At 55.0% G+C, this 24,138-nt stretch overlaps 1 protein-coding gene across 1 annotated transcript; it reads left to right on the forward strand.

Annotated features, from left to right (window-relative positions):
- The first annotated feature begins 1,469 nt into the window (after positions 1–1,469).
- On the forward strand, positions 1,470–22,966 carry Atg2a (autophagy related 2A). Its single transcript, XM_042054421.1, is given in 69 exon segments — positions 1,470–1,765; positions 3,738–3,918; positions 4,478–4,524; positions 4,526–4,628; positions 4,705–4,731; positions 4,734–4,771; positions 4,773–4,856; positions 4,983–5,086; positions 5,377–5,503; positions 5,505–5,612; positions 6,416–6,512; positions 6,594–6,755; positions 6,858–6,998; positions 7,786–8,029; positions 8,114–8,261; positions 8,338–8,430; positions 8,905–9,060; positions 9,153–9,396; positions 9,810–9,906; positions 9,992–10,010; positions 10,012–10,050; positions 10,052–10,156; positions 10,695–10,709; positions 10,711–10,841; positions 10,925–11,015; positions 11,017–11,033; positions 11,138–11,279; positions 11,281–11,310; positions 11,700–11,857; positions 11,970–12,144; positions 12,146–12,163; positions 12,283–12,363; positions 12,798–12,815; positions 12,817–12,905; positions 12,989–13,078; positions 14,326–14,342; positions 14,345–14,398; positions 14,620–14,639; positions 14,642–14,698; positions 15,106–15,123; positions 15,125–15,151; positions 15,154–15,178; positions 15,181–15,275; positions 15,415–15,466; positions 15,469–15,543; positions 15,624–15,782; positions 15,785–15,841; positions 16,396–16,606; positions 16,821–16,902; positions 16,904–16,962; positions 17,853–17,970; positions 17,973–18,006; positions 18,009–18,040; positions 18,042–18,056; positions 18,236–18,337; positions 18,424–18,499; positions 18,595–18,733; positions 18,817–18,889; positions 19,009–19,091; positions 19,616–19,737; positions 20,723–20,760; positions 20,763–20,864; positions 20,866–20,880; positions 22,056–22,118; positions 22,120–22,183; positions 22,186–22,208; positions 22,278–22,290; positions 22,293–22,390; positions 22,392–22,966. Coding segments are annotated over 69 exon segments (5,931 nt in total). The 5' UTR covers positions 1,470–1,594; the 3' UTR covers positions 22,515–22,966.
- The last annotated feature ends 1,172 nt before the right edge of the window (positions 22,967–24,138 follow it).

The raw sequence follows: 24,138 nt of genomic DNA on the forward strand, positions 1-24,138 counted from the left end.
TATGGAAAGCCATTATTTCAGTGAGGGCCCTAAGGACCACAGAAGGGAAGGTCCTTTAATCTCTTGCTGTGCATTCCTTTGTAAGGGGGAGGGGGAGATCTTCCTGGTGGTGGGCTAAGCAACCTTTAATTCTATTTTCTAGCCCTTAAAAATGGGAACAATAGCAAACTGAATGACAGTGAGGACGTGATGACTCCAAAATATGGTTGAGGAGAAAGCTTTTATTGTAGATAAGAGGAAGAGAACAGTCAGAGGCATCTGGAAGAGGCCAGAGCAGGGAGAGGAGAATGAACTTGGCGGGGGGGGGGGGGGGGGGGGGGGGGGGGGGGGGGGGGGGGCGGGCGGGGGGGGGGGATAGAGGAGAGGGAGGAGGGGAGGGGAGGGGAGGGGGAGAGGAGAGGAGAGGAGAGGAGAGAGAGAGAGAAGAGAAGAGAAGAGAAGAGAGAGAAGAGAAGAGAAGAGAAGAGAAGAGAAGAGAAGAGGGCAAAGAGGACCAAGAGAGCCTGTGGTCAAAATGGCAGCAGGTTATCTAAGAATCTGAAGCTGGGGGAAGGGAAACAAAGCCCCTGGGCTGGAGAGGTTCTAGGGACAGGGTTGTGCCAGCAAAAACTCCGTAAAGTAACACGTACTCGTGAGTGGGGACTGCGGGTACCCGGAGGCCAGTTTACAGTTTGATATGCTAATAGGCACCATGGCATGTGTTAATGGAAGCCACACGCCCCCTTGCCAGAGATAAGGAGAATGACTCCTTTCAGCAGGTAGGAACTCTCTTAAGTCCTTGAGGGGAAATGCTGGCTCTTTTATCTAAAAGTCAGTCTTTGGAAAAAGTAATTTTGGGGACCTGCTGAGGGGGCGGGGACGGTGGTGGCAAACGCCTTTAATCCCAGTTTTCGGGAGTCCGAGGCAGGCAGATATTTAAATTCGAGGCCAGCCTCACACTTCCAGGACAGCCAACTACACAAAGAAACCTGTTTCAATAAACAGAAAACAAAAATGGAAACAATAATAGTTCCTCTTTAGGGAGCTGCTAATAAGACTGAATGAGATAAGTGGTTTTAAAAAAGTTTTACAAACTGCAAATGTGTATTTGTGCCCAAATGCGCGCTGCAGCATTCGCCACTGACTTTACTCCTCTAATCAGCAGTCTACAAGTTAGTGGGTCAGTGTTCCTTTAAATTCTTCCCAATCACCTAAAGGAGGGCAAACCTAAATCTGCACATGCGCACTCCTCCCGGCCTGACTGTCGCCTTTCGGTTACAGCCTTCCCGCAGCTCGTAGCTTGGAGGTTAAAGGTCCGCCGACGCAGAATTTACGCGCAAGCGTAAACTACGATTGGGAGCACTTTATCTCGCCGGGAGCTCGGTCGGTCCTTTTTTCGCTCCTCGAGGCTCCGCCTCCTGCAGCCAATCAGCAGGCCTCGCCCTTTACAATGACCAATGGCATTGAGCGTGGGGGCGTGGCTGGGCGTCCGGGGGCGCGGCCTGGCGCTGAGAGAAGCGGCGGGGCGAACCAGGGGCTCTAGTGAACAACGCAGCCGGACGGAGGTCGCCGGCTGGCGGCTAGAGGAAGCGGCCCGGGCCCGACAGTCCCCGAGATGTCACGATGGCTGTGGCCATGGTCGAACTGTGTGAAAGAGCGTGTCTGCCGCTACCTGCTACAGCACTACTTGGGTCACTTCTTTCAGGAGCACCTCAGCCTAGACCAGCTCAGCCTGGATCTGTACAAGGGCAGCGTTGCCCTGCGGGATATTCACCTGGAGACCTGGGTGAGGAGGCACAGCACAGCCGGGATGGTGTGAAGGGAGGGAGCACGACCACCGGAGGCGCTTCGCGGAAGGTTTGGGCTGGAGAACAGGCACTGTGTTTGGAGAGGCCAGTGGATTCCCACCGTCTCCGCCAGGCCCCCTGGCTGGCCCTTCACTTTTTAACCAGGAACTAGGACAGGAGTCCTCGTCTTCGCCCCTCAAGGGGAGAAACAGGCTGGGGAATGGGTGTCACTTGCCGAGAGAATGGCACCATTATCATATGGAGTTAGGGGGAGCTGGTTGGGAAAGGGGATTCCCGAGAGTTAAGGAGGAGAGCCAAGAGACTGGGTTGCCGGGGAGCCCGGCTAGGGTTGTGACAGAGCTGGAATTGAGGTAGTTAGTCAGGGGAGGCTTTGGGGGATATTGAGAGCCCTGCCAGGGGCACCTGTAGAAAATGTCCTGACCTCCTGACCCCTATGATCCTGGGCATGAAGGGTGCCGATCGTCCCCGGATGTGGATGTCAACAACAGCGTCACTGCCTGCTGTGTTGATCCACACCTCGTGTGACTGCTGCTGCTCTCTACTTCCTGCTTTTGGGAGAGTGGGAGGGACCTAGCTTGGGTTTTGGGAGGGATTTGATTCCTGGCATCTCTTCCTTGAGGCCAGCCCTCCAGGAAAGGTGTTGAGGTCTCCCTTCGGGCTGGATGGGGGTGGGGGTAGGGGTGGGATGAGATTCTGGAAGCTGGAGTTTAGAAGGTCTGAGGCTTAAGATGTGGAATCAGGGGCAGGAGGCCGGAGGTGACAGATGAGGGGCACTGAGTCACGGCTAGGATGACTGGGGAGTAGCCAAGAAACCACCAATTAGAGGCTCCAGTTTATACTGGTATGGGGTCATCCCTCCAGTTCCAGAGCAGTAGAATGGGCATGTGACAGTCGCATTTTCTTTCTTTTCTTTTTTTTTCTTTTTTAAATTTTTTTATATTTATTTATTTATTATGTATACAATATTCTGTTTGTCTGTATGCCTGCAGGCCAGAAGAGGGCACCAGACCCCATTACAGATGGTTGTGAGCCACCATGTGGTTGCTGGAAATTGAACTCAGGACCTTTGGAAGAGCAGGCAATGCTCTTAACCTCTGAGCCATCTCTCCAGCCCTTCTTCTTCTTCTTCTTCTTCTTCTTCTTCTTCTTCTTCTTCTTGTCTTCTTCTTATTCTTCTTCTTCTTCTCTCTCATTCTTCCCTTCTCTCCTTTTTTTTTTTTAAAGCTGGCCTTTGGGTTTGCAGCTCCACTCAAAAAGACCTAGAGGTGGGCCACGCCTTGAGAATACTGAGTTGTAGAGTTGGTGGCATCTCTTAGTGGCCTGGTATAAGAGGCCTCCAGCCTGTTACTTCAGCCTTTTAGGCTGCCCTGCAAGAGATCCCAGCATCTCTCTAATGCTCCTTTCTTGGGGAGTCGATGGCATTGGCTGTTTTCTGGCCTCCCCTGACAGCAGGGGCGTTTCACTTTCCTTGACCCCTTCAAAGATACCATATGCCCGGGACTAAGTGGAGATGGGAAGCAAGGCCTGGCTCCCAGTCTCGGTTTCCATTTTACTTGGAGTTACTAAACCTAAACCTCAGTTTCCCCATCCATGGAGGAGAAATTTTGAGTCAGTCTCCTCTTGCCTCCTGGCTCTGACTCTGTTTGTTTACTCATGGGCCCAGCAGGTGTTTACTGAGGCCCTCTCTGGTACCACCCAGAGCACCTGGGGTCATAGGGAGAAGGCCAGTGACTCATGCCCTTAGGAGCTCACAGGTTGGCAGGGATGCAACCCCAGCACAGACATTTCTGTCCTCTGTGTTAGGAGCTCCCAGGTGGGCAGGGATGCTCTACTGTGGGTCTAGGACTCGGGGCCCGCGTGGCCTCAGGTCAATCCCTCTCCTGAACATTATACCCTTGAACTCTTTGTTGCCTGGATGAGCATGGGTTGCCTGCTGCCCACCCTGACTAGGTCCCTCCACTTGTTCTTGTGCCTGTGCTAGGGCCACCTATTCCCTCTGCCTGGCTGCTTCCTCTTCTCTCTTCAACTGCCCCATCCCAGGTGTGCCCTGCTGGGTTAGGTTGTAGGTTGTACTCACCCCTTCCTGGTGCTTGGCATTCTGAGACCCTGGCTGGCCTAGCCAGACTGGGAGGTAAAGGCATTTATTACCTACTCCTGCAGCCTCTGGTTGTCACATAGAAGGTGCTCAGAGTATTATGTGGCCCAGGCTGGCCTCTAGCTCAAAAAGGCCAGCCTGATCTTCCAGTCTCTGCTTCCCTAGTGCTAGAATTACAGGTTGAGGCTCAGCATATCCAATTTTGCTCTACTGGAGATGGGAGCCAGGACTTAGAGCACATTAGACAAGCACTCCAACCAACTGTAGACCAGGCTGGCTTAGATCTAGAAGATTCACCCTCGCCTGCCTGTGTGCTGGGATTAAAAGCATGCAGCTACCACACCCAGCAGTAAATGAAGTTTTGAACCCTACAGAGAAGGAAACTTTTTTAAACTGGTCCAAAGGGTTGAGCAGTTTGAAAGTGAGATGAAAAGAGGTCAGGGCCAGAGGGAGGGCCTTGTAAATAGCATATAGCAAGGTAGATGGTGCCTAGGGACTTCTCCAAGACAATGGCTGTGCAGGACTGTGGCGGGTAGCCGTATCTGGAGTTTCAGTGAGCTGATTTAACCTGCCTCCTTGCCCAGTCTGTGACGAGGTTCTGAGATCGATGAGTCGCCGCTGGAACTGGTGGAAGGTTTTGTTGAGTTCCATTGAGGTGGCTGTCCCCTGGGCTGCACTCCTCACTGACCACTGCACTGTGTGTGTGTCAGGCCTCCAGCTTATCCTGCAACCACGCCAGGGACCAGGTGAGGCAGAGCAAGAACCAAGGGTGGAGCTGTGGAAATGACCCAGGTCTGCCCGAGTCCCACTTCCTTCCCACAGGACCAGGGGCTGCAGACTCTCAGACCTGGCCTCCTGCATGACCACGAGCCTTCAGCTGGCCCAGGAATTGCCTGCGTGAAGGGCTTCCTGAACCCTCAGAACCACCACAGCCCCTGGAGGGACTGGAAATGTTCGCACAGACCATTGAGACTGTGAGCAGGACCACTGCTCTATAGTCTGTTCCTGGGCCCGCCACAGTCTACAGGACGGGCTCTAGACAGCAGCACGAGCTCCACTGTGCTGCCCCTGAACTGCCTAACTCTAGACGCTCTTCCACAGTGCTTCGGAGGATCAAGGTGACCTTTCTGGACACTGTAGTGAGGGTGGAGCACTCAGTGGGCAATGTGGACCGTGGCGTGGCTGTGGAGGTCCGGGTACAGAGGTAAGGAGGGAAGACAAACGCCTCAATCCTTGCTGGCCTCCTAGGATAGGGCAGGGTAGGGCAGGGTTGGTGAGAGTTAGAAGTGGGCCCTGCTGAGAGCCTGCACTGGTATCTAGGGCCAGCAGGTATAGGCCCTGTGAGTCCAAGGACCCTGACACCCAGAGAAGCCAAGGCTAGTTGAGTTTCCAAGATGGAAGCCAGGCTCCTCAGTTCCATGCCCCTAGGACAGTTTTAAAGAAGGAGCTTCTGGCCTGGGATGTCTAGACAAGGCCAGACCCTTGGCTCCGCAGACTGGAGTACTGTGATGAGTCAGTACGGGACCCGAGCCAGGCTCCCCCTGTGGACGTGCACCAGCCTCCTGCCTTCCTGCACAAGCTCCTGCAGCTGACAGGGGTCCGCCTGCACTTTGAGGAGCTGCCCCTCCCAGCTGGACCCGCCAAAGCCCCCTTTGCAGATTGGTAGCTGCACAGGGTACATGGAGCTGATAGTGAAGCTGAAGCAGAACGAGGCCTTCCCGGGCCCCAAGGTGAGTCCTAGGCCTTGAGAGTTTGCCCTAGCCTACATTCCTTCCCAGAAGTGTCTGATTGACTGGCCTCTAGCTGGAAACGGGAGGAACCAGCTATAGCGGTTCATACCTGTAATCCCAATGTTTGGGAGCCTGACAAAGGCTGCCAGGTTCAGGTCCAGCCTAGACTATAGAATAATTCCACTTATTTCTTATTTATTTATTTATTTATTTATTTATTTTGTATTCAATGTTCTGTCTGTCTATCTATATGCTTGCTAGCCAGAAGAGGGCACCAGATCTCACTACAGATGGCTGTGAGCCATCATGTGGTTGCTGGGAATTGAACTCAGGACCTCTGGAAGAACAGTCAGTGCTCTTAACCTCTGAGTCATCTTTCCAGTCCTCCAGTTCTTTTTTTATTTTCTTTTTTTGTTTGTTTGTTTGTTTTCTGAGGCATTGTTTTTATGTGTAGCCCTGGCTGTCCTAGAACTTGCTTTGTAGATCAGGCTGGTCTCGAACTCAGAGATACACCTGACTCTGCCTCCTGAGTGCTAGGATTAAAGACTTGTGTGTTATCACTGCTTGACTTAATTTCAGTTCTTGCAGTGAGGATTGGGGGCGGAGAGGAGAGTAGCATTGCTATCTTCTTGGCAATTGAAAAAGCAGAGACTCTGAAAGATCAGGTTGGCCAAGTCTGTGCAAGTTGATAGCAAGTTTTGCATTACAGCTGGTATCTTGTGTCCCAGGGTATGAGTAGGTGGGTTGCTGTTCTTGGGCTAGGTGACATTTAAGGGCTTCACGGCTATCCACTTGGTCCTCAGTTGGAGGTATCAGGACAGCTGGGCTCCCTGCACCTGCTCTTGACCCCATGCCAGCTCCAGCAGCTTCAAGAACTGCTCAGTGCCATCAACCTTGCAGGTGAGGCTGCTGGGCGCTGGGTGGCAGGTGGGGTGAGCTAGGGGTAACCATGTAGGCTATATTGAAACATCTTTCCTACAGACCCAGGAGGCCTGACTGACAAGCTAAACAAGAGCCGTCCACTGGGTGCTGAAGACCTGTGGCTCATTGAGCAGGATCTGAACCAGCAGCTGCAGGCGGGTGCTGTGGCTGAGTCCCTCAGCCTACACCCCATCACCAACCCCCTCAGTTTGGACAGCACTGGTGGGTGCCAAGCCCTTGCAGATTGAAGGGGCAGTTTATGTCAGTGCAAGAGCTGGGGGGCCCTGCTTATCTACTCCTGACTGCCCCTCATCTCGCCCCCAGACCTCTTCTTCTCCATGGCTGGCCTCACGAGCAGTGTGACCTCGGCTGTCTCTGAGCTCTCCATGTACAGCGTAGACCTGGGCTCCTCTGTTCACAGTAACATGGCTTTCCATCGGCCCTCTACCCCAGCCCACTCAGGTGGTAAGTCGACCCCTTAGGCACTTATTCCAGGGTGTCTCTGATGCCTGTAGACCACCAGCAGTGGGGTTCTCCAGGCTCCTAACTCGGTGGAAGCGGCTAAGGCAATATGCACAATCTAGATTTCTTTCTTTCTTTGTTCCTTTCTTTTAAATTTATTTAGTTTGTGTTTGATGTATGAACGTTCTGTTTGTGTGCCAGAAGAGGATATCAGATCTTATTTTATAGATGGCTGTGAGCCACCATGTGGTTGCTGGGAATCAAACTCAGGGCCAGGAACTCCAGCTCTTTGGACTCAGTTCCCCTTTCTGTAAAAGGGCATAGTGCAGATCAGGCTGGATGTTTTAGTGAGTAGGTAAGTGTGTAGGTCAAAGACGGGATAGGTGCGCTATCACATTAAATGATCCTTCTAGCACCTTCAGAGAACTAGACTGAGCCTGGTCAGAGGGCCTGGCACCCAAGAGGAATTAGGTGTCACCCCTTCCAGGCACGTGTGGTTTGGCCCCCACTGTCCAGTTTAGCCAGTTTCTTTCTTCCTCTTCCTCCTCCTTCTCCTAGACAAGGTCTCACTTTTGTAGCCTTGACTGGCCTGGAATTCCCTAGATAGGCCAGGCTGAACTTGAATTTACAGAGATCCACCTTACTGCCTGACTCTTCCTTCCGAGTGCTGGGAAAGGTGTGTGCCACCATGCCAGGCCTAGCCAGGGTTTCTCCAACCCTCTGCTCAGTGGCCAACAGTGACTCCATTTAAGATTCCCAGGAGCCCCTATTGAAGCCTCTCTTCCCCCAGGCAAGCCGGCCCCGACTCCAACTCCTCTTGCGGACACCATGCGCCCTGACTCGCTGCTGAAGATGACCCTGGGAGGTGTGACCCTGACCTTGCTTCAGACAGCCGCCCCGTCTTCAGGACCACCGGACCTCAACACTCACTTTTTTGCTGCGTTTGATGCTGCCAAAGATGGCCCCTTCGGTTCCCGAGACTTCCACCACCTCCGGCCATGCTTCCAAAGGGCCTGCCCTTGCAGTCATGTCCGGTACACTCCACAGCCTGAGGCAGGAGCCTGAGGGGAACTCCCAGATCCCACAGCTCCCCCTGAAGCTTGTATTCTTGCCCACAGACTAACAGGCACAGCTGTGCAGCTGTCCTGGGAGCTGCGGGCTGGTGGCCACGGTCGGAGGACAAGCAGCACTGATGTGCACTTTGGGCAGCTGGAGGTACTAGAGTGCCTGTGGCCCAGAGCCACCTCAGAGCCGGAGTACACAGAGGTGAGGGCAGAGGAGGGGCTGGGGTCAGGGGCTTCAGGGCAGCCTGGCCTTGTTTACCTTGTGTGTCCCCCTGTAGATCCTGAGCTTCCCCAGTCACTCAGACTCCCGAGCCTCCTCTCGACCCTGTGCCCACCTGCGTCACACACAGACCCTGCGCCGGGTGCTCAAGGTAACCACTGCTGCCTCAGCCAAGCTACTCCTCTCTTCAGAGGCCCTTGCGTGTCCTTATTCTGATCTTGCTATTACTGTGGTCTGATTTCCCCTTCCTGGCCTTTGTTGAACCTCTGAGGTTGACAAAGCCAAGGTTGGTACTTTTGTTGTATAAGCCAGCATGATGGGGTAATGGCACAGGCATGCAGTTCCATCATTTGGGAAGCTGAGGCAGGAAGAGGACCAGTTGGGGGCCTGCCTGAGCGACAGATTGAGTTGAAAGCCAGCCCAGTCAACTTAATGAGGTCCTGTCTCAAAAGGTTAAAAAGGAGCTAGGCGCACAGTGGTCCTGTGGGGTGTTTAAAGCCCCTCTGTCCCTGCTATGACTCCTGCCCCAGCTTCCCTCTCACCACTGGGAAACCTCTGTTTTTTTTGTTTGTGGGAGCTCCTTCCTACCCTCACCTCACTCACCACAGCCCTTACCCCTAACTAGAGCCGGTCCCGGCGTTCTGTTGCCTGCCATTGCCACTCAGAGCTGTCGCTGGACCTAGCCGGCTTCCAAGCAGATGTGGAGCTGGGGTCCCTGGACCGACTTGCTGCCTTGCTACGTCAAACCACCACACCCCCTGAGCCACCCGCTGGCCTACTAGTGAGCTGCCTGCCGGTTTTTGCACTGCGGGTGGGGGGAGTAGGCGCTGAAATTCCCTGTGACAGCTCGTCTGACCCCCAGCCCTTCCACAGACAGAGCCCCCACAGACCACCGAGCAGCAGACAGTGTTTCGACTCTCTGCACCCCAGGCCACCCTGAGGCTACGCTTCCCCATCCCAGACCTACGGCCTGAGCGGGATCCCTGGGCCGGCCAATCTGTGCGGGCTGAGCAGTTGCGTTTGGAGCTGAGTGAGCCCCAGTTCTGCTCAGAACTCAACAGTGGGCCTGGCCCCCCAGCTCCCACCCGCCTGGAACTGACCTGCTCAGACCTGCAAGGTAAGTATGTCCAGGTACAGCTGGAACAGAGGCCTGGGACTCTTGGGGAGCTGGGTTTGAGATTAAGGAGGGTCCAGGTTACAGTTGGAGCAGACCCCAGCATAGACCAAGAAGACCCCTTTATCCCAGGGACACTGACCTGACCCAGCAATTGGGAGGAAAAGAAAAGAGGTATCAGGCTGGAGAGATGGCTCAGTGGTTAAGAGCATTAACCGCTCTTCCAGAGGACTGTGGTTCAATTCCCAGCACCCACATGGCAGCTGGCAACTGTCTCTTAACTCCAAGATCTGACACCCTCACATAGACATACATGCAGGGAAAATACCAATACAAATGAAATAAAAGTAAATAAATTATTACAAAGAAAAGAAAAGATCTCAGCAGTGAGACCCTATGCTCTCTGGCCCCTCCAGGAATCTACGAAGATGGAGAAAAGCCACCTGTCCCCTGCCTGCGAGTCTCCAAAGCTCTGGACCCCAGGAGTACTGGGGCCAAGTACTTTCTACCTCAGTAAGTGGAGTGCTGGACGGGGCAACTGGAGAGGAGGGATCTATTGGTGTTGATGGCAGGCCACTAACAGGTCTGTGTCCTGCAGGGTAGTGGTGACCCTGAACCCCCCGCTCCAGTGGCATACACTGGGAGACAGCCTCTGAGGAAAGGCCGGGACCTAGAACTGTCTACCGAGAGTCCCTGTGAGCTCCCGGCCAGCCTGAGCCCTCGCCCTTCTCCCTCCAAGAGGACCATGTATGAAACCGAGGAGGTGAGGCTCCCTGACTCTCCGCTGTGGGTGCCACCTGTGGGCCACTGCTGAGAGAAGCATCGCCTGTTCTGGGTAACAAGGGACTCTAAAGCACCCACCCTGCCCAGGGATAGGGAGGGAGGCACCAGGAGCAGCAGGCCCTTCAGGCACCAAGATCAGGACCCTGGCCACTTCAGCCATCTCTCACCAGTGTGCTCTTGGGCCTCGGAACCCTCTTCTGAGTTGATGGGTACTGGTGCCAAGTGTAAGGCAGCGAAGAGCCTGGGGAAAGACCTTCTTAGACAGGTCTGCTCCCTGGTGGCCTGTGTGTTTCCTTCTCTGGAGTTGCTGTCTTGAAGGCGATTATGAGGATTACAGAGATTCATGAAGTCTTGGGGAATGCTTGGGCACTGTATCCAGATGAACGTCCCCCACCCCAGGAGAGAAGGGGCACCAGTGGATAGATGAATGGATGGCGGGATGGATGCCAGAATCTCCAGTTCTGAAGCCAGACACAGACCCAGGCAGGTCCCTGGCTGACTTTCCCTCTCCTGTCTAGATGGTGATCCCTGGATGATCCCGAGGAGATGAGGACATTCCAGAGCCGGACGTTGTCGATGTTCGCTTGTACCCTGGATGTGATCATGCCCAGTGCCCACATCTTCCTGCCCCAGCAGGAAGTCTATGAAGCATCCATCTACAACAGGTAGAGACATGGGGTAGGCTGGGCTGGGCTAGGCTCAAGGCCCTGTCCTCTCTGACCTCCGCTTGTCACTGCCTCCATGCCAGGATCAACAATGACCTGCTCATGTGGGAACCTGAAGACCTCGTTGCCCACGGCACGCCCACTGCTGCTCGGCCACCTGGCTCATGGGGCTTCTAAGATGTGCAAGTCGGTCCTTTCAAGCTGGGATGAGAGGAATGCTGGCTAGGCGGGCAAGGAGGAGTCCAGGTACAGGCGGGGCAGGGCCAGCCTTCCACATCTCTTCCAACCACGCCAAACTTTCACTCAGACTCAGACTCCGACGAAGAGGGACACCCAAGTTCTTCTCAATGGCATACGGTGCCCCACCAGACTCCTGCCCCCGAGCCTTCCCGTCGTCAGGCCCAGAGTACCTTCTCCACACTGGTGACAGTGCTGAATGGGCCGGATCACTGCACTCTGTGATGCTAAGGTGAGGCAGCACAAACTCCAGGGACTTCCTCTTGTCCAGCCAGACAAGCCTACCAGGGTAACATTAGGAACCAAGACGGTAAGAAAGCTTAGAGGGCTGGCAGCACCCATTGCTACATACAGTCTGCCTGCCCACCCATACCACCCCATCAACCCCTCGCGGCTGTCAGCCACTTCCTAGCCTTTCTCCATGTCAGGCATGAGAGTCCCTCCAGCAGCAGGCTGGCGCCTGTCTGTCCCCCTCATGCTGGCAGCACGTGGCCCTAAGACTCAGTCAAGTCTGGGAGGAACTGGAACTGCCTCAGGCTAGGACCCCAAGAGGGCCGCTGTCTCTGGGTTGTTTAGCAGTTATGGGCGCAGCAGTGACACTCAGCATGTGCACATCTGCAGGACGAGACGGGGGAAGGAAGCGGTCTGGATGTCACTCACGGGGAGCTGGTGCTAGATGTGGAGCAGGGCACCATCTTCAGTGTCACCCAGTACCGTGGCCAACCAGGGCTTGGCTACTTCTGCCTGGAAGCTGAAAAGGCAACACTCTTACCATCGAGGTTTGGGGGCCACTTGAGTATATATCAGGCTGGAGGAGGGAGGTTTTCGTGGCTGTGGGCTGTGAGTGGGATGGTCAGTGGCCTCATCAGGACTCACAGGCTTCCTCCTCAGCGGCCATTGAGACTACCTGCTGCCCACTCACCTGGAAGTCCCCAGCTTTGCTCCTCCGGCTCAGATAGCTCCCACCATCTACCCATCAGAGGAAGGGGTGACTGAGCGGGGAGCCTTGGGCCGCAAGGGTCAGGGCCCCCCCATGCTCTCTGCAGCTGTCCGAATCCACCTGGACCCCCCACAAGAACGTCAAGGTGAGGATTCTTCTGTTGACCGCTGTCCGCTTGACTTGGGCAAACTGCCCTCCTTGGTGCACACTGGAGCTTGGCATCCACCTGTCCTCCCGACTGACCGACTGCACCTCCTTCCCCAGGAGTTTTTGGTGACAATAAGGCTGCACAAAACCACTCTACGCCACTACATGGCTCCACCTGAGCAGAGCTGGCACTCCCAGGTGAGCAAAGGTGCCTGGAAGTCACATGGCCCGTGAACTCTGGACTTCTGATTGAGCAAACAGGTCAAACATGGCTAAAGAGGCCAGTGTGAAAAATACAGCCTGGCTGAGTGGTGGTGGCGCCACGCCTTAATCCCAATACTTGGGGAGGCAGAGGCAGGCGGATCTCAGTGAGTTCAGGCCTGGTCTACAGAGTGAGTTCCTGGACAGTCAGAGCTGTTTACACAGAGAAACCCTGCTCTCAAAACAAAACAAAGCAAAAAATAGAAAAGAAAATACTGGACTGGAGCTTACCTTGGTCAGAGCGCTCCTGACCAGGGGTATGGTGGACAGCTAGTGGGCAATGGGCAGGGTGCTAGGCCAGTATTAGAGGAAGAGGTCACTTTGTCTTCTGTGTCGACCCCCTTCCCCCGCCCTCACCCTTGCCCGTGTAGCTGTTGGACTTCTTGGATTGTACTGGATGATCCTGTGCTGGGCTACATGCCCCCAACGGTCATCACTATTTTGCACACACACCTATTATCCTGTGCTGTGGACTACAGGTACCTGGGCTGGGGTGCTGGGGATGTAGGGTCGGGCAGCCTCCGATGGAAGGAACCGCTCTAGCCTGTATCTGCCCCATCAGGCCTCTCTACCTCCCTGTGCGAGTCCTCATCACCGCTGAAACCTTCACCCTCTCCAGCAACATTGTCATGGAAACCTCTACCTTCCTGCTAGGTATGCACGCTTACCCCAGACCTGGTCCCTCCACACCCACATGGGTGGTGCTGGACTTCCTACTGCCGTCTGCCCGGGGCCCTTGGAGACATCTATCTGTATTTGGAGTGATGGGTGTCCCATATTCTCACATGTCCTCAGGAATGAGTTGTTTGTTCTTCTATCCAAAATCAGACTTAAACCGCAGTGTCCTGGATTTGTAATTTCTTCTTGGCCAGTTCTAAAAGTATACAAAAGAATGGAGAGCTAGAAACAGAACATAGCCAAATGCAGCCCTGCATGGGGTGCAGCTCCAACATAGCTCCAGAAGGAAGGAAAGACGTAGACCTATAGTACAATGCCTACTGGAAAATTTAGATTAAAAAAATATTTTGAAACTTTTATTTTAGCTGGGCTAGTATGTGGTATATGCTTTAATCCCAGTACTTGGGAGCGGCAGAGGCTGGTGGATCTCGGAGTTTGAGGCCAGCCTGTTCTATGGAGAGAGTTCCAGGACAAACTAGGGCTGTTACACAGAGAAACCCTTGTCTTGACAACTCCTACCCACACAAGAAAGTTTTGTTTTAGTTGGTAATGGTTAGTTTAACTCAGGGCCTCATGCTTACGCTACCAACAGCTACATTTCACCACCTCCACCAGCTACACAGTTTAAAAATGTCCTAGGTGGGCACGATGGCACAAGCCTGTGATCCCTGCAGGAGGGGTAGTGAGGAGGAAGGAATGGCTCACACACAAGCCCCTCTCAAAAAAAAAAAATGAAATTTTGGGTATTGGTTGGTATTGGTGGACAAGGGGTGTGTGATCCCAGTCCTGCTTCCCCTGAACAACTTAGTGAGACTGTCTCAAAACTACAAAGATGTGTACCTCAGGTTAGACAGTGATTCAGTGTGGGTCAGGTCCTGTGTTCAAGCATGTACTGGATGGATAGACCGATGAGCAGAGAGAATGCTGTGGGGGAAGTGGGGGAAAGGGAGGAAAGGGGAACCTCAACACTGGGAAGTCTCAGTTCAATGCAAATTAGAAAGTGTCTGAGTGTCTGAAGTCCCATAAGGGTAAGAACCCGCAGGGTCTTCCCAGGTCCCCTGTCAAGGGACAGTGCTTTGTCAAGGTCCCATCACTAGCTTCTTAGTCACCTGGACCTCTTTGCCGTCACCTCCAGGACCCCTCCTACCCCCTCTGCCCATTTACCACTGGGCTGCCCCCTGCAGTGGCTCCCGGGCCCCTTCTCAGCCCTGTTCCCCCCACCAGGTTCATCCTTGACGACTCGCTTTGTACATGTCCGACAAGTGTGAGGTGGAGACCCTGGATCTGCGGCGAGGTGGGCAGGGTCTGGGGTGGGCTCCCCCAACACTGAGGGACAAGCCCCCTGCCACACTCAGAGCAGCCAGATGTCACCAGCTGTCTGACCTATACTCAGCTACACATACATGCATGTTTTGCCACATCCATGCTCACAACCGTACTGGACACAGTCGTGGTGGGTAGTGCGGGACGGGGGACGGACGGAGACCATGAGAAATCTTCTGCCCTCTGCCTCAGATTACGTCTGTGTCCTGGACTATTGACCTCCTACGAGCTTGTAATCAAGACCTGGAAGGGGAACACCGAGGGCAGGCTGGTAAGTGACTGGCACCAGAGGTCACGGGAAGGCCTCAAGAGGGTCACAGTGCATGCCCCTGCCTTGCCAGGCTGCCACTAGTGTTCTCCAGGGAACACTGTGAGTGTCCTTCAACTCACTGGGGGCACCAGAGGGCACTTGCAGGCAGGCAGAGGTGGGACCCAGGGTGACAGCCACTGTGGGTTCCAGTTTTTTCTCCATCTTCATGGTGAGATAGCAGTTTTCTGTATAATTAGGCTGAAGTCAGGGGCAGGGTGGGCGGGTACCCTGGGCGGGTACCCTGGAACATGGGTTTCCCCCATCAGTTGTCAGCAGACCAAACAAGTAAAGGTCCTCCTTGCTCCTGTCGGGTGGGGAGCCTGGATGTGGTGGCTCCTGTACCAATGCTATGGCCCACCGCCCCACAGAGCCAGCCGCTGTTCGATGCTGCGCTGCTCCAACAATGTGGTGCATTTGTACACAGCTGTGCCGACTCCTGCGCCCGCTAGTCAACCTGCTCCAGTACGTAAACCAGCTCCGGTGACCCCACCCCCCAACCCCGGCCCCCCCAGCCCCACGGAGATCGCCTGGCCAGAAGGTACAGGTGAGGCCTGGCCACATAGGCTACCAGAGATCGGCAGGCCACTCTCTTATACAAACGCAAGGCCCTGGATTGGAGGCTACCTGGGACGCACCCCTCTTAGTGCTCACTCGTGTCTCTCTCCCTCTCCTGCCAGCTCTCAGAGAGCCCTGCCTCCCTGCCCTCATGCCCTCCCGTGGAGACAGCCCTCATAACCAGCGAGACCTGACTGATGCTCTTCTGGATACTGAGCGGCGTAGCCTGCGGGAGCTGGCCCAGTCATCAGGTGGTGAGGGTGCTCTAGGGACACCAGACACTCAGGTACCCTCAGCTGCATCTCCTCACACTGGCCACTTTCTCCCGTAGGTGGCCCCCTTCCTCAGGCCTCTCCTGTCTCCGTCTATCTGTTCCCCGGTGAACGGAGTGGGGCCCAGGCCCCTTCGCCTCCTCCTGGGGGCACTTCTCATACCATGGAGTCCTGTTATAAGACAAAGGAGCATGACAAAGAAGAGGAGGGGATGGGGGACCCCTGGACAGTGATGAGTTCTGCATCCTTGATGCTCCTGGCCTTGGCATCGCGGTGTGTGTTGGGATGGGGGTTCTGGATGCTCACGGTAGTTGCTCAGTACTGATAGAAGAACTCTTAGGTTAGGCGAAGCAGCCAGGAAGCAGGACAGGTGGAAATCTAGAATAGGAGACACAGTGTCGCCGGGCGGGGTGCGGATGGTGGCGCTACGGCCTCTTAATCCCAGCACTCGGGAGGCAGAGAGGCAGGCGGATCTCTGAGTTCGAGGCCAGCCTGGTCTACAAGAGCTAGTTCCGAGGACAGCCTCTAGGAACTACAGGGAAACCCCTGTCTCGAAAAACCCAAAAAAAAAAAAAAAAAGGAGACACCAGTGTCCTACTCAGACAGGGGATAGAGGAAGAAGAGGGCCAGGTGGCAGATGGGAGTTACCCGTGTAACTACAAGGGCAGCGGACTGTCCGAGCTCATTGAGGGTCAGTGACAGGGCCAGAGGAGCCAACACAAGGCACTGGGCTGGTAGTCCAGGAGGAGGAGGAGAGGAAGAAAAAAAAAGGCAGGTGCTGGGTTTGGCCACCTCTTTGTCACATATCTTTGCTTGACTATTTCCTGGTAGCCCCGAGATGGAGAGAGCCCATTGTGACGCAGCTGCATCCAGGCCCCATCATCGTGCACGATGGACACTTCTCCCAGCCTCTAGGAAGCACGGACCTCCTGCGGGCACCTGCCCATTTCCCAGTGCCTAGCAGCCGTGTGGTCCTACGGGAGGTCTCCTTCATCTGGCACCTCTATGGGGGTAGAGACTTTGGCCTTCACCCCACTTACAGGTTAGAGGCTTGTGGGTGGCAGTTGGTGGCATTAGGATCTGGGTATAGCCTAGCTGGCAACCTCAAGCCTCATGCACCTCTCCACCCTGAACTTGAGTTTTTTTTCCTTGCCTGAGGGTCTCCTCCCCTAGGCTAAAAGGCCTGTCCTGAAGTCGAGGAGAGCAGATGTTTCCTTAGAATTAGAGTTAACTTTTTCCTGCGTGTCTTTTCTCAGAGCAAGAGTTGGCTTCACAGCCCCCAGGGTCTCTCCTTCCCGCTCCTCTGCGTCCCAACCGGCCCAGAACTCCTGGCGGACCCCAAGGCGGCGTTGGACGGCAGCACCAGGTCCTCATGGAGATCCAGCCTCAGCAAAGTGAGTGCGAGGCTGAGTGAGGGTGAGCACAGAAGTGAGGCTGTGGGGGAGAGAGAGACCCCTGTCAGCTAGAGCAGGGCAGTGGCGTGTGAGGTGGGGTTGGATAGCAACGTCACAGGTCATGTGAAGAAGAGAAAGGTCCAAAGGACTTGAGCCCAAAAGGGTGTTTAAGGGGTTCTTTTGTTTGTTTTGTTTTGTTTTGTCTTTTGAGACAGGATTTTTCTTTGTAGCTTTGGAAGCCTTGTCCTGGAATTCCCTCTATAAACCAGGCTGGCCTTGAAACTCACAGAGCTCCTCCTGTCTCCGCCTCCTGAGTGCTGGATTAATGGCCAGGGGATTCCAAGTTTCTTAGAGCAGCCCATTTGGTGTTGAGCAAGCATGGCAATGTTAGTAGCTGGGGAGGGCTCAGGGAAGAGCTATCCTGGCAGTAACTCGAAGACTGGGTGGGAGCCAAAGCATCCAGAAAGAATAAAACCCTCTGTAACAAAGTTTGGAGATGATGAATCAGTCCTGGGGCTCAACCATACAGTGAGCAAGAACAAGGACAGGTGTGGAGGGGATGTCAGGCCCCACCTAGGACAGGAAAGGTAAGCATGCACCCCTGGTATGGAGAATGGCTTAGAGAGGGTGGAGCCGTCCTGGGTAGAAGGAAGGCATTTAGAGACCAGTGAGGGACAGAATGGGCCTCAGCAATGTCTGACAAGGTGGGTCTGCACACTTGAAGTAGAACAAAGGCTTTGGAAAGGTTGGAGGGATTTGGGCTGATCAAGTTCAGTGTGGCCAGTGGTGGTGCCAGAGGAGTACAGTGGTGTGTTAGCAGCTAGGTATGGGCCTCAGCCAGACTCCGCTCTTGGGCCGCAGGACCAACTCAGGCCTCATCCACCCACAGGTGAGCTTCCAACATTGAAGTATATCCCAGAAGAGCCAGCCCCCAGGGGGAACCCTGGCCAGGAGCTGGAAGAGCCGGCCACTGTCCCGCCAGGTGCTTATTGTTCAAGAGCTGGAGATTCAGAGACCGGACTGCCCACCTCTAAGATCAACAAGTTCCTTCTTTGCACACGAGTGAGCGACTGCCTAGGCGCCACACATTCTAACATGGTGAGCGTGCCTGGATGCGGGCAGCCTCTTTCCATAGACCTGAAGGTGTTGTGTGTCAGAGGACAAAGCAGCCCAGCCTTGGTGGGCGAGAACAGCATGGGTGGAGGCAGGTTGATGGCAGCTGGGATGGAGTTTCCAAAGCGCAGTAGAGTAGGACTTAGTTTCTTCTCCGCCATCAGCTTACCATCAAGGCGCTGCATGTGGCTCCCACCAGCAGCCTGGGAGGGCCAGAGTGTTGTCTTCGCGTCTCCATGATGCCTCTAAGGCTCAATGTAGACCAGGTGAGTAGTGGACAAAGGCAGAACCTGGTCGTGACCCCCCCCCCCCCCATCTCCAGGTCCTGAATCTGACCCAGAATCTTCTACAGGATGCCCTCTTCTTCCTCAAGGACTTTTTCACCAGTCTAGCAGCTGGCATCAACCCCATGGTCCCAGGGGGACGCTTCAGCTGAGGGTGAGGGGACCAGGCAAGGAGGGGAGTCTAGATTCTGGCCACCCCTACCATCCCCAGTTTCATCCTGGGTCTGTGACCTCTCTTCCTCCAGCCCACCGAAAAACCCCACAGCGGCCCAGCAGCCCCCAGGAAGGGCAGTCTGAGGGCACAGAGACAACAAGCAAGCCCCCAGGAGGCTCCAGGCAGTGGCACAGCTCCTCTGACCCACAACCCATCTACTTCAGGTAGGAAAGAGGGCTCTGAGACCAGGATATCTGCCGAGTAGGTCAGTGAGCAGAGATTCTCCTTTCCCCTCTTCCCCTTCTAGGGAGTTCCGCTTCACGTCCGAGGTGCCCATCTGCCTGGATTACCATGGCAAGCATGTCACCGTAGACCAAGTGGTGAGTGATGCCACCAGGCAAGCTGTGTGAGCCACTTGCTGTAGGTCCAGGGTCTGGGGGCCAAGATTCACCGTATGTATCCCAAAACATAACCACACCCCTGTCCCCGCTCCCAACAGGGCACTTTCACAGGGCTCCTCATCGGCCTGGCCCAGCTCAACTGCTCCGAGCTGAAGCTCAAGAGGCTCTGCTGCCGGCATGGGTGAGCCCAGCTCCCCTTGGGGGGCCATAGCCTTCCTCTGCTGCCGGCATGGGTGAGCCCCAGTTCCCCTTGGGGGGCCACAGCCTTCCTCTTCTGCTGGTATGGGTGAGCCCAGCTCTCCTTGGGGCTATAGCCTTCCTCTGCTGCCGGCATGGGTGAGCCCCAGCTCCCTTGGAGGGGGCACACAGCCTTCCCTCTGCTGCCGGCCATGGGGTGAGCCCCAGCTCCCTTGGAGGGGGGCCACAGCCTTCCTCTACTGCCAGCATGGGGTGAGCCCCAGCTCCCCTTGGGGGCCACAGCCTTCCTCTGCTTTTTTCTCACGGGTCGTATGCCTTGGCCAAATCTTTACTCAGGTCTTAGTTTCTCTTTTGTAGTAGGCTGTTGTTGCTCCACACTGCTGGGTAAGACTGGGGCGCCGGGGGTGCTCGCAGTTCTTGTCTTGTGTAGACCCCAGCCACACTGTCCCCTGAGCTCTCAGTGTGTGGCTTGCCCCCACCTCGTCCCCTGTTGCCTCTCCCTTTCAGTCTCCTGGGTGTGGACAAGGTGCTGGGCTATGCCCTCAATGAATGGCTTCAAGACATCCGCAAGAATCAGTTGCCCTGGCCTGCTGGGAGGTGTGGGCCCATGCACTCAGTTGTGCAGCTCTGTGAGTATCTGGCTCTGAGAACAAATAGGAGATGAAGAGGGGGGGAGTGTCAAGGGAAGGCGAACACTTTTCACAACAATCCCATTTCTTCTTTGTTTGTTGTGTATGAGGGTTGTGGGTTGTTGCACACATGCCACCTACTACAGAGCACATACAAAGGTCAGGGGACAGCTCCTTCTGCCCTGGGAGTCCTGGATGTTTGACCTCGGGTCAGCAGACCTGGCTGACAAGGACCGCTTATAGCTGACCCTTCTTTTTCTTTTCTTTCTTTCTTTCTTTCTTTCTTTTCTTTCTTTCTTTCTTCTTTTCCTTCCTTTACCTTCCTTTCCTTCTTTCTTTTTGGGGGGTGGGTGGTTCAAGACAGGATTTCTCTAGCTATGGAGCCTGTCCTGGAGCTAAGCTCGTGTATAGACCAGGGTGCTCTCGAAACTCACAGAGGTCCTCCTGCCTCTGCCTCCTAGTGCTGGGATTAAAGGCATATGCCTCCACCGCCCAGCCTGCTGTGCCATCTTGCTGACCCTTCCTGTTTTATCTTATTTGGTTTTTTTTGAGGCAGAGTCTTACTATGTAACCCTGGCTGCCCTGGAACTCAACAGAGTTTCCCCTGCCTCTGTCTTCCAAGTGCTGGGGGGTTAAGAGAGCACTGGCTCCCTATTTTATGTTTTGAACTTAATCTCATGTAGTCTGTGCTGGGACACAGGCCGGTAACGTCAAGGCCTAAGAACTCTTGAAATTGCGCTTGGCTGTGAGGAACCGTTCGTACACCGTAATCCTGTGGAGGCAAGGCAGGAGGGTTTGCTTGTTAGTTTAAGAACATCCTGAATGGGGACTAGGCTAGGCCGGGGAAGCTGCCTAACAGTATTCTGTTTTTAAAAAGGAAAAAAAAAAACTGGCTTGGGAAAGGGGTAAGGTCCTGGTGCAGGGAAGAGAGGCCAGGGCAGTTTTGGCATCTCTCTCTGATGAATCCTGTCCTCCATACATACAGTCCAGGGGTTCCGGGACCTCCTGTGGCTACCCATTGAAACAGTACCAGGAAAGATGGCGCCGTCATTCGGGGGCTGCAGCGTGGGGGCTGCCTCCTTTGGGTCACCACAGCCTCTGCTGCTCTGGAACTGAGCAACCGGCTGCGTCCAGGCCATCCAGGTGAGTGCAGGACTGGACAGGAAAGGGACACCCTCATGCCCCAGGCTCCTGGTGTCTTTGCCTCGTGGTTGAAAAGGCTGGGCATAGATAAAGGCACCATGACCATGGTGGCTCCTGGTGGCTCCTGGGGGTGGGACCAAAAGTCTGTTCTCGGCTCTCAGAGCCCCACAGTCCATGCCCGTGAGCCTTTGTGAGCGGTGACTGCACGGTGCAGGCTGCAAGAACTGGCTCTGACTCATCCAGGTTCTGGGCTGTGCTGGGCCCCAGAGCGCACCCCATCCTCCACCACAGCAAAGCTCCTGGTCCTTCCGGTAGTGATTGAGTTCCAGGGTGGGACTGGGTGAGCCTGTGGGCATGTGGAACACTGTATCAGGAGACCTTTGAGCTGGGCCCAGAGAGGGAAGGACAGGGTTCCACACTCTGCAGTGGAGAAGTTAGTTCAATTTGGTTGGAAAAGGCTGGGAGTGGACAGAACACAGAAGACAGGGCTGGGTGGACAGAAGGTGGGTTGGGCAGTGAGCATGTTTTGATGACTCTTTGGGTTGGACTGTACAGGGGCTGCCTTCTAGTTGGAGAACTAGACAGCTCAGGCAGGTCTCAGCCATGGGCTGCCTGGGTGTGAGGCCCAGGAAAAGTTTGCTCCAGCAGCAAGTACCTTGACCCACTGAACTATCTCACAAGCCTAAAAGGGTTTTTTCCCTTTTTAATGTACTCACTCTATGTGTGTACCCTAGCTTGTATTTGAAGGTCAGACAATTTCGGGGAATCAATTCTCTACCAATGTGCGTCTCTGAGGTTGGGGGGTTGAATTCATGTCACCTCAAAGTAAATGCCTTGACCTTTGGAACCATCTTGCCAGGCCCAGAAAGGATAGTTAATGTCCCCTTAATATAAGGAAGCCTTTTGAAGAGCTGGAGAGATGGCTTGATGGTTAAGGCTGCTTGCTGCTCTTGCAGAGGACCCTGAGTTCAGTTCCTCCAAAGGATCCTGGGCCTTCTGGCTTCTAGGGCACTGCATTCACACAGTATGTAAGAAAGAAGTCTTCTGAGGTAGGAGATGGGAAAGGCAGGCAAGGAAGTAGGCCGAGTACAACAGGGAACAGTTACGCTGAAGGAGGTCTGGTCCCAGGCTGGCCCGCCAGGCCATCTGTCATTCTCCAACTCTGGTGTCCTCAGGCTACAGCTGAGACAGTATATGACATCCTGTCCCCGGCATCCTCCATCTCCCGCTCCCTACAAAGACAAGCGTTCTTCACGGAAACTGCGCAGAGGTCAACAACCTGCTGACCTCCGGGAGGGCATGGCCAGGCTTATGATGCTGTCCGAGAGGTGAGAACCACCCTAGTCCCACGCCCAGCTGCCCTATCCGCACTCTGTCACTGACCTCTGACTTCCCAGGGCATCCTGGATACAGCCAGACCATCTGTGATGTGGCATCAAGGGGCCATGAGCAGAAGGGACTGACGGGTGCCGTGGGGGGTGTGATCCGACAGCTGCCCCCAACAGTGGTAAAAACCAATAATCCTAGCAACAGAGGCCACATCCAACGTGCTTGGGGGCATGCGGAACCAGATCCTGCCAGACGCTCACAAGGACCATGCTCTCAAGTGGCGCTTGGAGGAGACCCAGGACTGACTGCAGGCACCTGAGATCTACCCACTGTCCCAACATGCTCACCCTGTCCAGGCCAGCCACAGTGGTGCCACCAGCTCTCTGTTTTTCCTGATTGCTGTGACCCACAGCTAGGCCACCAGGCCCTTCAAGGGATGGCCACTGTGAAGGATTCCTGCCCAGCCTGCCTGTTGCCAATTGGCCGTGAGAGTGGGGCCCTCGCGGCTTTGGGGCCTCTGCCCTGTCTGTGCACTTTCGTCTGGGGAGAAAGGACGCTACTCCTCCCTGCTACCTGGGCCCACACTGCTGCCTTGTTCCAGAATGAGGATGGACCCGCAGACCCCACTCAGCCAAGTGTCTCTCCGTGTCTCATGGGGAGGTGGGGGGACAGATGTCATGTGTGTCAGTGTATTTTTAAGATCCCTGAGCGTGTGGGTCAGTGTCTGCATGAAGTGGAATAAACTTGCCCACCACCAGCCCTTCTTCCAGGTCATGTGTGCCCGTAAAGGCCCCAGCCTGCCCTGCCAGTTCCCATCTCTGCAGGCAGTACCTGCTTGCTGCCCACCAGAGGGCACCACACTCCACCCTCAGACTTCTACTGGTGTGACCTGGGCTCGACCTAGCGACTATCTTGGGTGCCTCACCCTGGCACTGCTGTCAGTTGCAGACTAAGGCTGGGAGGAGCCGCCTGGTGATCCCAGAGAAGGAACGGCTCTAGGAGCCCATATCAAAGCCCTGTTTCTTGATTCTATCCCTGTAAGACCCCAGCACCTAGCCTTACTCTTGGGCTGGAGCTAAGCAGGGCTCCAGGCCAGCCCTGTAAAACCCTGGATTGTGGCCTAAGGCCACACCTGTTTGTCTGCCAGCAGAGACAGCACCCAGGACTGTCCCACTCTAGAAGGCTGATTCCTGGGTTCCATGGAGGCTGTTCCCACCATCTTCAGCAAAAGGCTTTTGGGATGCCCTGGGCCTTAAAGGGGAGACACTGGGACTATACTATGGCCTCCAGAAGACACCCACTGCCCCCCCGCTTTCCTCGTTCACTAGAGAGCCACACCAGTGACTCCACCCTCAGTGGCACTGCCAGGAAGTGAGTGGTCTGTGGGCGGCCAAGGAACAAGTTAGAACCAAAGGTCCCTCACTTTGATGGGTGTCCTGGTGGCCACTGAAGTTAACTGTGGTCTCTTGGGCCCCATCATAGATCTGAGTAATAAATAGAGACCTGACCCTTACCCTTCTTCCCTCCCTCCTCCATTTTGACTACCTGTGGTTATCTGGGGCCAACAGACTAGACAAGAAGTCAAGCCAGTGAAACCTGAGAGGAGACAAGCCCATGGTGGCCAGGGTCTCGCCTGGCACTCTTCCTGGACCCGCCCCACCAGCTGGGGCGCAGTCCAGGTCTGCTGCCCTTCGGACCCCACTTGTGATCAGTATTGATGGCAGTGAGGTAATCATTAACACTGCCGGGGCTGGGCCAACGGCTCAAAAGGCTCTGGGCCGGGTGGCCCCACTTCCTCCTTGTGCCCTGAAGGCCAGCTAGGTGCGAGGTAAGATCTCCCAGGCTCTCCCGGAAAGCTGCTGTGCCCTGAGCCGTCGGCCATTCTGAGCAAGAAAAGAGGTGGGCTTGGGACTTTGGGGAATGCCCATT

Source organism: Arvicola amphibius, chromosome 1, assembly GCF_903992535.2.
Source record: "Arvicola amphibius chromosome 1, mArvAmp1.2, whole genome shotgun sequence".
NCBI classification, from domain to species: Eukaryota; Metazoa; Chordata; class Mammalia; order Rodentia; family Cricetidae; genus Arvicola; species Arvicola amphibius.